This window comes from Trichosurus vulpecula, chromosome 1, assembly GCF_011100635.1.
Source record: "Trichosurus vulpecula isolate mTriVul1 chromosome 1, mTriVul1.pri, whole genome shotgun sequence".
Classification (NCBI taxonomy): Eukaryota; Metazoa; Chordata; class Mammalia; order Diprotodontia; family Phalangeridae; genus Trichosurus; species Trichosurus vulpecula.
The window spans coordinates 78,990,304-79,003,672 of record NC_050573.1 but is presented as its reverse complement, the minus strand read 5'-3'; the positions used below and the strand labels follow the sequence as shown (position 1 = coordinate 79,003,672).

At 38.7% G+C, this 13,369-nt stretch overlaps 1 protein-coding gene across 1 annotated transcript in view; it reads left to right on the top strand.

Moving 5' to 3' along the window:
- The window catches only part of LOC118850757 (zinc finger protein 883-like), a 22,959-nt gene extending 9,590 nt beyond the window's left edge, over positions 1 to 13,369 (top strand). Inside the window, exons 4-6 of the mRNA XM_036760393.1 lie at positions 206 to 332; positions 1,999 to 2,112; positions 9,970 to 13,369. Of these exons, the coding sequence (XP_036616288.1) occupies positions 206 to 332; positions 1,999 to 2,112; positions 9,970 to 11,582 (1,854 nt within the window). The 3' untranslated portion in view covers positions 11,583 to 13,369. The remainder of the gene's footprint in view (positions 1 to 205; positions 333 to 1,998; positions 2,113 to 9,969) is intronic.

The window sequence follows — 13,369 nt, the reverse complement described above, 5'->3', positions numbered from 1 at the left end:
ATGGGCATCTCCTCAATTTCCAATTGTTTGCCATTTCTTGTACTGTTTCAGTAATCCTTTTTCATCATACTTTTACAATCACATACACACTGCTGCTGAGCCTTCATGCCATCAGACGTTCCTCTTGTGTAAGGTTCTTTCCCCTCTCATTAGTGCTAAACCTTGGAAGCCTCTCTGGGGCTGCAGCAGGAATCTCTTATTTTAGGCCCTTGTGACGTTCGTGGATGTAGCCGTGAATCTCACCCAGGAGGAGTGGCATCTTCTGGGCCCTGATCAGAGGAGTCTCTACAGGGATGTAATGCTGGAGAATTATGGCAACATTGTTTCACTGGGTAAGGCTTTCCTGGGACTAAGATTTGGCTTTTCTACAAATCACAGCTTGAAAAAAAATTCATGAGGTTCTAACAGTAAAATGAATTCTTCTGTCTTTTAAAATGATGAGACAGATACTTTAAAATAGGGAAGTAATTTCACTTTCTTTACAATTATCAATACAATTTTACATGTAAAATTCTTACTCCAATTTTGAGACTTTTTTACTAAAATATACTCAAAGTCTGAATTTCCATACTAGATACATTTGGAAGCTAGTCATATACATATGTATATAATTCTTAGAGAAAACAGCCTAATTGGAACACTTTTCTATAACCTTTGTCTCATTACTTTGTGTAATTTCTGCCTTTGGGAGGATGCCATCCCCATATTATAATTTGGCCACAGATACAGATTAAAATTATAAGATTTTTCATATTTGCATCATATTATTGTAATTCATAGATGTTCCTGCATCAATTGTTAGTAGATTTAATATTGTAATTACAAAACTTCTCCTGCTCACTTGCCCAGATTATAAAAATTTGCTATGAGAGGAAAAGGAGGGCTATAGTTATAACTGTGTCAAGATTTGTCCCCTCACAGATTGACTTGATATATACCACAACAGGGAGAAAAACTCCCTTAGCTCCATTTGATTCCAGGCATCAGTAATATCTGACAGCCAATCATGTAGTCACAGCATATCAAAGGCCAGGATCACGATTAATCAGATGAAGAAACTTCCTGTTCAGAAAGGAAATAGCACAATGGGAAAACTAAGCCAAGAGGCTCTTACCTTAGGCCATGTTAAGGTCATCCCTTTGACTTTTCCCAGGGACAGACATCTGAACTAATTCAGACCACCATCCCTGTAATCAAAACAGTAGTAAGCTATAGTCCCAAGAGTTTTTACCTCAGATAGCAAAATTTCACTAACCACATCTTAGGACTTAAATACTATTAATTTCTCATGTTTCCCTAACAGTTGCATTTCATTTATCCTTTACTTATAAATTCAAACTAACCAAATTCTGGGGTTTTGGACATACAACACATACCTGATAGTTGTCTCATATTAATATATTGAAGTTACATCTTTAAACCATCTTATATATTTTTATAAGTGATAGCCAAAAATTTTCAAATGAAAACCCTTTATTAGAGTAAGCTTATTATTATCTTTTTTAAACAAAATATACCCTATTAAATATTTAACAGTCTGGAGAATTCATTTGAGTTTCTATTTCTGCTCCTTGTACCAGGAAACATGCCTAATGGATAAAGTGGAGCTTGAGCTTTTCCTTAATCTGAACCTTCTTCCTTCTCTAAACTTGTTGTAAGAAACTCTACCCTGCCCTAGGCCCAGGACTCTTACCAGAGTCTGATGTGGATATCCCCAGAGGTGTAAATTTCCTGCCCAGCTAGTGTAGACAGGACACATAAGCTAATTGTTCCCTTGTGCTCACATCAGCAATATATTTATGCCCCCATGAAGTCTTAGAGGGACAGATTCTTAAGATACTTCCAGAGCGTGCTCAGGTCCTTCTTGTCATAATCTCCATGTACACTGCCTTTGACATCCTAGCTAGCCTCTGTGTACGCAGAGGCTGCGAATGAATTTGGGAAAGGCCTGTGTATGCAGGACAATCCACCAGATCCAGTTTCCTTCTCCATGAGCAGGATTTCAAGTGACTAAACCTGATGTGATATCTCAGCTGGAACGAGGGGAAGAGCCTTGGGTTCTGGACATACAAGGAGCTGAAGAGAAAAAAGTCCTAAGAAGTGACTGCTTAGGTGAGTGAGAACCTTTCGTTCAGTCATTGAACACATATTTACTGCATCTCTCCTGTATGCTCAACAATGGGCTGTACATAGTTATTGGATTCACAGGACATAGATTGGCAGATTGCCTTGGCAAAAAGATTTATTCCATAAATCCCCGCACAATAGAAAGCTTGCCCTGTGTAGGTAAAATCCACAACAGGATTTTCATCCCATCCCTGCTCATTTACACTTCTAAAATATCTCATACTTTTGGGAATCCTTTACTTGCTATGTCATCCCCAGTAGAAAAAGTTTAGCAAAATCATTGAGTTATTCCCTGACCCTCTTCTCCTCGTGACCTTCTGTGGTCAGGATCATCCTAGAAGAAACATGGATTTGTCTAAGTACTTTGAGCCCATATGGCTCTGGCTAGCAGCTATAAGGAAAGAACTTACACATTGTTCGAGTCTGACTATCCTTCTGGATACAATACCTTATATTCATTAATCCACATTAGAGAATCAAAAAAAGAGTTGGAAAGGATCTCAGCAAGCATATAGTTCAGTTCATTTTCAAAAAAGAAATCCTCACTACAGTAAGGCCTAAGTGATCAGCCTTTTGAAGCCTTCCAATGATGTAAGGAAAAATGTCTTACCCATTAGTGCTGTCCAGAAGTTGAATGGGCTGCCTAAGGAGATAGTCTGCTCCCCCTCATTGGATAGAACACTGGGCCTGGAGTCAGGAAAACCTGAGTTCAAATCCAGCCTCACTCTGGGCAAGTCATTTAACTTGTGTTTGCCTCCATTTCCTCAGCTGTAACATGGGAATAATAATAGCACCTACCTCAGAGGGTTGTTGTGAGACTCGGTCAAGATATTTGTCAAAGCACTTCGCACAGTGCCTGGCACACAGTAGAAACTATGTAAATGCTTATTCCCTTTCCCATCCCCCTTCTTCCCTGCTTCTCATATGGCATAGCCTCTGGTCCCCTCACCAGCCGGGTTACCTTCTTTTGGATGAGCATCAGTCCAAGGACAGATCCCTGTGGCAGTTCTCTAGAGATGACATTGACCTAATCAGGGGTATTCTTTGGGCCTAATCATTCAGCCAATCCTGAATGTACCTAATTTTGATATTATTTAGCCCATATCTCCTTGAACATAAGAAAAGCAAAAGAGTCTTTATCAATTGCTTATTGAACTCTAGGTATACAATATCCCTTTATCTACCTGTCTGGTAGTCCTTAAAAAAAAAAGACTGTGCAAAAATCATTCTCCATAACCGAAAACAAAAGCAGTTAAATAAAGTTTGGGTAATTTTGCCTTTTCTCCATCATTCCATCGTTCCATGAAGTACTATTCTCCATGTGTTGTTTTCTGCTAGTCCCTAATATAACCTAAAGAAAAAAAACCTTCTTATTGTCTTTATTTTTGATCATCATCCTGGGCTCTTGGGTCCTGGACTGTTCTTATAGGACCATTCCACTGTTTTGTATTAATTCTCATTTGAAGTTGTATTTATTCTATTTTACCTCCCCTTGCTTCTACCTTTTTTTTTTTTTTTGGAAAAGGGAAGGCAGGGCAATTGGGGTTAAGTGACTTGCCCAAGGTCACACAGCTAGTAAGTGTGTCAAGTGTCTGAGGTCAGATTTGAATGCAGGTCCTCCCTATTCCAGGGTCAGTGATCTACTCACTGTGCCACCTAGCTGCCCCACTTCTACCTTCTTAAATTCAGTATTGTCAGCCTTATTCTCAGTGATCTAGGTATTCTTTCCATTGGTATCAGTCGTGGTGTATCCAGGCCTCCTCATCCTATGTTATTCACGTCCACATTCTCAGATACATCCTCATATAGTCTCATATCCAGTGTTCTGGTGGTCTTCCTCTAGGTTTTGGGTATGTTTTTAACATTTCATGAGCACCAGTGTAGCAGTTCTTCCTACTCATTACATGGCCAGCTCACCTCCTTTTCTGATCAGACGTCTCCTGGATAAGGACTTTCGTGCCATTTCTTATAGTGAAGTCGTCATGGGTAATACATTGCAGTCTACTTATGCCTTACTCTGCATCTCTTGTATTTTCCTTTGGGTCACCACTAATTGTCATTCTCAGATTGTGGTTTTTCTTAATCCACAGCCATAAAGCATCACAAGGAGAATATTGATGTTAAAATAGTAATTTTTGTGTGTGTGTCAGAGATCATAGGATTTGGAGTTGAAAGGTATCTTAGAAAGCCCCTCATTTTACAGATGAGGAAATTCTAAAGGCCAGGGTGTCATAAAATCATAGCTTGGGATCATCAAAAATGTTGTACAGTTTCCCTCTTTCCTCTTCATCTCTGGATCTGTGATCCTATTCAGTTCTGGGCCCAGAACATTGTTCATCTGCAGTATCTGTCCAAAGTAATTCACTGAGCTGCTCATTCAGGTCTCCATATTATGATACAGACAGTAGGTAACGCTTTGCCCCCTTGTATTGCCAGGCCTGTCTCTTTGGACTGGCTCCTCAGTATTTAGGGCTAGGTGCAGTCAAAACAATTCAGTCCATAAACCAAAACAACTCAAGGACCTCACCATTTATGGGAATCCCTCTCCTATTGGGGATCTTACCAGGGCATCTTCCATAACAGTGGCAAACACCTGTGGCAAGCATCCATCTCCCTGCTTTATGTCTCATTTGATATTTATGTCTTCATTCAATATTTCTCTGGTTATGTAGCTATGAAGGAATCTTCTATGCTCTTAATATATTCATGGTAGAAGCCTTTGTGAATTGGAGGAATTATGTCTGAGTTTTGTACAATCATATTGCATGCTTTTTTGTAATCCATGAACAGACCCTGAAGGATATTGGCCTTTCTACACTTTTCAACCAGTTGTGTAACAGAAACTCTTGCTGTTGTGAAATGCCTACTGATGCCTTTCCACTGTGCTGATAAAGGACATAGTCAATATATACATCAACCATTCTCATACAGACTTGATGAAGATGATAAAATAGGCATGTGCATTATAAGTTTCCGGTATCTACTCTGTTGCCTTTTTTTTTGGTCATGATACTGCCCATGATTTTTCCATTCTTTGCTTCTTTGAAGTATCTTGAAAATTGATTCCACAAGTGCCTTCAGAATTGTAGGGCATCCATCGAATTTTTTTCTGTGTATACTCTTACCCAAAACTCATTTTCTGCCTGTATGCCTCAAGCAACATGAAACTCACTACCTCCCTAGGCAACCCATTCCATTTTCAATTGTTAACTAACAAAAATTGTTAGTTTTTCCTTCTATTAAATTGAAATTTATCCCTTTCTAGCCCCATTGTTGTCAGTAAGCACACAAAATAAGTCTAGTCTATCTTACACATGAGAATTGCACAGATAAGTTGAAAACAATTATCTTGTCCCTGAAGTTTCCTCATTTCCAGGAGATACATCTAACTTTGATTCATTTCAACAAACATTTGAACTGTGCAGAGCAATATGCTAGTTTGGTGATTAAAAGACAAAACCCTCAAGGACAATGTATAGTCTTTTTGGGGAGAGGAGAACATAATGTGTTACAGATAACAGATACAAGGTGATTTGAGGAATAGCACTGCATTAACTAAAAACTGAGAAAATAAGGGGACACTTCACAGATGAATTCATATCAGAGCTGAAGCTTAAAGGAAGACAAAGATTCTGAAAGGCAACTATGTGGACAGAATACATTCAAGGTATGGGCAGGGTTAGATACCTTGTGTAAATGCCCAAAGACAAGGCAGAATATTAAGTTCAAGAAAATGCTAGCAGTCCAATATGGACCATAGAGGGCTTGAAAGGGTGTAAAATTAAACTTGGGAGGAGAGGTAGGTTGGAGGTTGGTTGTAAAAAACCTTTAAAAGCCAGACTCATGAGTTGGCATTTTTTTCTAGAGGCATCAGAGAGCCAGTATAGATTTTTTAGTAGAAGAGAAATAGGGTCAGACCTCAACCTTAGATGATTTTCAGCTCCCTTGGTATCCTTCAAGGCTCAGCTCAAATGCCCTCCTTTAGGGGCCTTTCCCTATTCCTTCTACCCCAAGATGACCTTCCAGCTATTCTGTATGTACCTTATATGTACATAGTTATTTACCTGTTTCCTCCTCCATTAGAATGTAAGCTCCTTGGAAGCAGCGACAGTGTTTCTGCTTTTCTTTGTACCCCCAGCGTTTATTACCATAGCTCCTAGCACCTAAGAATTTAATAAATGTTTATTGACTGACCGACCGAAAAACATGTGGATTATGGATGGAGAACTGGGGGAATGGGATTACAGACAGACCATTTGGGAAGCAGTTACATCATTAGAGGCAACACAACAGAAAACTGGGTTCAAATCCCACCCTCTGCCACCAGCAGCGCGACTGTGAGCAAGTTACCTCAGTTCTCAGAACCTCAGCTTCCTCATATGAAAATTAAGGATGATAATACTCATAGTAGCTTCCTCAATGAGTTGTTAATAGGATAAAATTAGGAAACATACATAAATCTCGTTGCAGTCTTTTAAGTGTGTGTGTGTGTGTGTGTGTGTGTGTGTGTGTGTGTGTGTGTGTGTGTGTAGTTTAATTAACCAATGATGTCAACCCAATAACCCAAGCAAAAGGTAATGAGAGCCTGCATTAAGGTGATGGTCGTGTGAGGAGAAAGGTGTTAGAGATGCTATAGAGGTAGTTTTGACAGAACTTGACACTAATTGGATATGGAGAGAATCAAAGAAAGGGAAAAGATTATAAATCTGGGTGCACTAGGAAGATGTCAGTGCCCTCAGCAGAAAGAAATTTGGAAGATAGGCAGGTTTAGGGAAGGAGATAATGAGTTCAGTTTTGGACATGTTGAATTTGAGTTGCCGTTGAGTTATCCAGGTGAAAATGTTCAGCAGGGAGTTGGTGATGTAGGCCTGAAGCATTAAAACTGGTTATACAGAATTAAGAGTCATCTGCATAGAGATAATTGAACCCATAGGAATGTAAAAGGAGAGAGAGAGAAGAAGAAGAAGAAGAAGAAGAAGAAGAAGAAGAAGAAGAAGAAGAAGAAGAAGAAGAAGAACAAACTAATCCTTGGATACTCATTTTAAAGAAATTAGTGAAGATCCACAAAGGTGCTCAGAAAGTATTAGGAGATATGAAAGAGAGCGGTACAGAAACTAAGGGAGGAAATGGTATGCAGAAGGAAAGGGCATGGTCAGTCAGCAGTTTCAGAAACCACAAGCAGTAGTCAGACTACTCTACAGTGGTCAGACTACTTCTGGACTACTACGTTTTAGGAAGGACACAGACAAACTGGAGTAAGTCCTCTTTTGAAAAGAGTGATTAGGATGAAGAGAGGACTAGAGAATATGCCTTTTGAGGATCAGTTGAAGGAACTGGGAGATATTTATCCTGGAAAAGAGAAGACTTGGTGGAGAGGTAATAGTCTTCAAGTATTTGAAGGGGTTATATAGAAGAGATTAGACTTGTTTTGTTTGCCCCAGAGAACAGTACTAGGAATAATGTGTGGAAATTGTAAAGAGACACACTGCGGCTTGGTACGACAACACCTTTCCAATGGGCTACCCTAGAAAGCGTGTGGTTGCCCCTCACAGGAGGTCTTAAAGCAGAGGTTTGGATGATAATTTGTTGGGAATGTTGTAAAAAGAATTCTTGTTTTGGGATGTTCTGGACTAGATGGTTTGTAAGGTCCTTTCAAACCTTCAGATTCTGTGATCTGAGAAGTTAATGTCACTAATTAAACTTAACCCCAGAAAAGAGTAAGAAAATGCACTTCTCTCCCTTCATTGCAGAGGCAGTAGAATATTGCATATAACTTTAGTTAAAGTTGATATATTGATTGGTTTTATTAAGTTATTCCCCCTTTTTAAATCTTTGTTACAAGGGAAAGCTTGTAAGGTTGTGATATAAGAACAAAAGTCATCAATCTTTTAAAGAACAAGGAATCGTTAGTAACTTTTTAAAGAGTAATTTTAGTGGTATAGTCAATGGCCATATTGAAAGGGCTTAAGAAATGAACAGATGGTGAAAGTGGAGGCAATGAGTATAGATAACACTATTAGTTTGGCAGTGAAAGGGTATAAAAATATAAGATGATTAACTTGAGAGGGATGGTATATGAAGAGTTTCTTTTTGTTTTTAATAAGAATGGGATTGTTCATTATATTTGCAGGCAGAGGAGTCAGGGAAAAATTGAAGATGAAAGTAAGGGAGTAATTGTTGGGGCAAGCTCTCAAAGAAGACAGGAGTAATTGGGATCAAGGATATACACTGAAAGGGGTTAGCCAATATATGGAAAAGTTCCACTTCTTCCTTAGATGTTATGCATAGGAGGTAGGGGAAAAGATGGAGTAAGGGAAGAGAACAGATCTCATGCTGTGAATGACCATCATTTTTATCAGTAAAGTGGTAGGCAAAGTTGTCTTTTGAGAGGAGGAGGTTCAGGAGGTAGTACTACAGACTTAAGAAAGGAAAAGGTTTCAAATAGCTGCTTTGGGTAACAATATAGAGATTCAGTCAAGGAAAAATTTTGCCATGCAGCAGAGAAGAGCAGTTGAGATTAAATAACATTAATCTGTGGTGGGACCCAGACCAGCATGGTCTCATGACATCATTCAGCAGCATGCAACAGGTCAGGAATAAAAGCAGAAAAAGCAGCTGATGGAAGAGGATTATAGTTGGGTTTAGCATGATATGAAGGCAGGACAAGAATATTAAATTTAGATAAGAATACATAGTAGAAATAATTAACTTACTGGGTCAAGACTGAGAATGAAAGAAGTAAGGCCAGAGCAGGGGTGATGGACTGGAGAATAGGAAGAGCTAGAAGGACCTCAAATCACAATAAAACAAAGAACAGGTTTTAGAAGAGTGAGACAAGAAAAGATAGAATGATAAAGAGAGGAAAGTTTCAAAGTTCATGGTCATGGAAATGACAAATTTGGGGAGATTCTGAGGTCTAAGATGTGACTGCCCCTGTAGGTAGCTTAAGTGGGGTAAAAGCCACAGTTTGTGAGAATTAAGAGAATTGATGAACTGAGAGACCATGACTCTACCGCATATATAGATCAGTTGAAGTAACTGGGGATGTTTAGCCTAGAGAAAAGACTCAAGGCGGGACATGATAGCTGTCTTCAAACATTTGAAGGGCTTTTGGGTAAAGGAGAGATTGCACTTGTTCTGTTTGATCCCAGAAGGAAGAAGCAGGAGCAATGGAAGGAAATCACAGAGTTAAATTTAAGTTTGATGTCATTTCTTCCATCTTCCCCTCATAGCTTCCTGAGCTCTACTTATTCTAAACTGATATGTCCTATTACCAAGCAGATTTCTGTCATTTCTTCCTATGGGTAGGAGATGAAGATGATTGATAGAAGGGGGGGGCCCACAGGGGAATTCCATGATCATCGTCAGCTTCTCAAACTATGGAAACTCAATTCCTCAATTGCCTTTCAGCCATCCCCAAATGAGTTACTCTAAGAGAGATATACATATACCTCTCTAGCTATCACGTAGTCTTGACTATAGTTCTAGACCTGTCCCTGTCTGAAGTTTGTGTTTCTATCCTCCCTTAGCCTCATTTCTCTAGTAAATCTTCAGTTGAATTCAGTTAATACATATTTATTGAATGTCAGGTAAGTATGTTTATATTAAAACTCTGTGATGAGAGTATCTTGTTCACAAAATATCTAGGATAGACTAGCTACTGGATGGTCTTATTTACACATCTCTAAGTACACCTCTCCATTCTGTGAAGCTAGTTTGAGATTTGATAGTAGCATATCTGACTAGAAGATTTTTATACAATTGTCTTATTTATGCCCCACAAAATGTCCTTGGTCACAGAATAAAGCAGATAATATTTATATTTTGTTTTCACTGTTTCAGATTGTGAAACCCAGACTGAGAGTGAGGATATGTCTCCAAAGCAAGAAATTTCTGATGAGATGAAGTGCCAAAATCTGATATTGCATAGACTTAGAGGACTTGTGCCTCAAGGACCCACATTTGGAGAAGCTGTTGATAATGAGGACAGATTAAAGAAAATGTGGGGATCTCCTGCAGGGAAGAACCTGAGGACATTCCTTTCCCAGGAGACAGACTTCAGACCAGTGCCAGTGGTCCATCAAAAACCCCTCATATTGGAAAGAGGTCAGGAATGTAATGAATTTGGGAAAAATCTCAATTTGAGCATAACCCCTATAAGATACGAAAGAGTTTCTTCAGAATGGAGACCCCAGCAATGTGATGAAATGGGCCAAATATTTGAAAAAAACTCAGAACTAATTACACATCATAAAGGACAAACAGAAGAAAAGCCCTACAGAGCTAAAGTATATTGGAAAGCATTTACTCAGAATTCAAACCTCATTGAACTTCAGAGAATTCACACCACAGAGGAACCCAATGAGTGTGATGCCAATGAAGGAACTTTTAACCAGACATCAATCCTTATCAAGAAGGAGAAAGTGCTTAATGGGGAAAAACCCTATGAATTTAATGAATGTGGAAATACCTTTAACACACAGTTATCCCTTATTCAAAACCATAAACTGCCCACTTTAGAGAAACCCTATCAGTGTACAGAATGTGGGAAAGCCTTTAGCTTGAAAGGAAACCTTATTCGACACCAGAGACTTCACACTGGAGAAAGACCATTTGAGTGCAATGAATGTGGAAGTGCCTTCAGTTTGAAGGGAAACCTTATTCGACATCAGAGACTTCACACAGGTGAGAAACCATTTGAGTGTACTGAATGTGGGAAAGCCTTCACTCGGAGCACTGCCTTTATTCTTCATCAAAGACTTCACACTGGTGAGAAACCCTATGAGTGTACTGAATGTGGGAAAGCTTTTAGCCAGGAAGGAAACCTTATCCAACATAAGCGATTTCACACTGGTGAGAAACCCTACCAGTGTAATGAATGTGGAAAAGCCTGTAGTGATCGAACATCCCTTATTCATCATCAGAGAATTCACACTGGAGAGAAACCTTATCTATGTAATGAATGTGGAAAATGCTTCAGCCAGAGTTCAATCCTTATTAAACATCAGAAAATTCATACAGGGGAAAAGCCCTACGAGTGTAGTGAATGTGGAAAGGCCTTCATTCTAAAATCTTGCCTTTTTAGACACCAGAGAATTCACACTGGAGAGAAACCGTATCAGTGTAATGAATGTGGAAAAGCCTGTAGTGATCGAACATCCCTTATTCACCATCAGAGAATTCACACTGGAGAGAAACCTTATGTGTGTAATGAATGTGGGAAAGCTTTCAGCCAGAGTTCAAGCCTCATTACACACCAGAGAATTCACACTGGAGAAAAACCTTATGAGTGTAATCAGTGTGGAAAAACTTTCAGTGCATCTTCAAACCTTATTCAGCATCAGAGAATCCACTCTGGAGAGAAACCTTACGAATGCATAAAATGTGAGAAAACTTTCATTTTGAAGTCTTACCTCATTAGACACCAGAGAATTCACTCTGGAGATACCTTGTGAAGGAAGATACCTTAGTGGAAGAGGCTTCAGTACATATTCTTCCATTACTTAGCATCAAAAAAGTCACATTGGCAAACAAATCATATGGTTGTAAAAGAACCACAAAACTTTTATCATAATAATGATTGTGATTAAATCTTTATCTAGCACTTCAGTCTTATTCACCATTAGAAAAGTTATTCTGGAGAAGAAAATTCTGTGATGTACTTTTAGTGACAGTGTTCACTTTGCAAATTAAGCTCTTACAAGGAACATCCTTTTGCTTCTCAAAATACTGCCTATGTAATTTAAGTATGCTGCAACTGGATGGTAGAATGGTGTCTGCCACATGAACTGAACTTAGAGGGTTCACATCTTGGTAATCTTGGCTCTTGTAAGCGGGTATTTTTACCTCCTCAAATACTACATGTGTGATTGATGTTTTCTGCCACTCTGATTGTATGGTGCTGGCTGACACATGAATTTGAACTACAGGCTTCATATTCATGAAAGTTCCTAACTTTCAAAGGGCAACCTTCTAGTTCAGTTCTCACATTTTTTCAGCATGAACTTCAACACTGTTTTATATTTTGAAAAATCTTTATTAACTAAGGTAAATTAGGTGACTTTAGGAAAACACTATATCTAACTAAACACAGTATTTTAGAGGACAGTTGTTAACCAATTTGTAGGCTTCAATTAGGTAGCTTTCCTCCTTAGCTAATTGTTCTTTATCTTTTATCCTTGTACCTGGCCACAGGGGGAAAGATGTGACACTTTTCAATAACATCATGATGACAGCAGTTTATTCTGTTTAATTTTTTGTTTGTGTGTGTTATTCTGTTGTATTAGATGAAGTTCATTTAACTGCTTTGGCAGTTTGTATTTGAAGGTATTAGTAGTAGTGACAACATGTCACAGTTACTTAACTTTGTATCTGATGACCCTCCCAGTTCTGTACCTTTGTGACCCTCATTTATTGTTGTAGGCCAAGAGGTTCTCTCAGGTGCCAGAAAAAGATATTCAGAACAGAAATTCAGTGTCTTCCTCCCTCTCCTTAGCACGAAGGTCTCTTCTTTCATTCCATGAGACATTTGAAGTACTAGAAAGATAGGAAAACAGAGTTCTATGATTTAGTTCTGTAAGTAGGAGATATTTAGGCTGTTTTCTTTTTTCTCCTCAGATTCTCTTCTATTCCCACTTGCCAACAACTGGGTTGTTAGGGAAGCTGATCACTTTGCCCAAAACCAAATAGCCTAATAATGAATTTGCCTAAAACCATATTCTCTTCTATGTTACCATGTGTTCCCTCCCAACTCAGCCTATCAGATCAATGCACCTGAAGCCATTTTGCCTAAAACCAATTGGCCTAATGCTAATTTGCTTAATGATCAATTCACCTAAACCTTTTAAGCATTTTGGCATAACTCTGTGTGTGTGTGCGTGCGTGTGTGTGTGTGTGTGTGTGTGTGTGTGTAAGTAATCTGTTTGTGGTTTTAGCCACATTTTTGCTTCTTTTTTGTCTCACCTCATTTTAAGCACTTTAAAGATTTGTTAGCAATGTCTAAGGACACTCCTGACTAAATCAAGCTTCTGTCAAATTTACTACTCTTCATATGACAGGATGTTCTTAACTCCTTATGCATTTTTCCAGACCTTTTGAAGATTTTTCCTGTTTTATCTACCCTTGTGTATTTTACCCCTTTATTGATTGAGAGGCAGTGTAGAATAGCAGAAAGAGTAGTAAATGGGCTTGCAGTCAAAACTACTTAAATGGGAGTTCTATTAATAAAATTAGTACATATTCA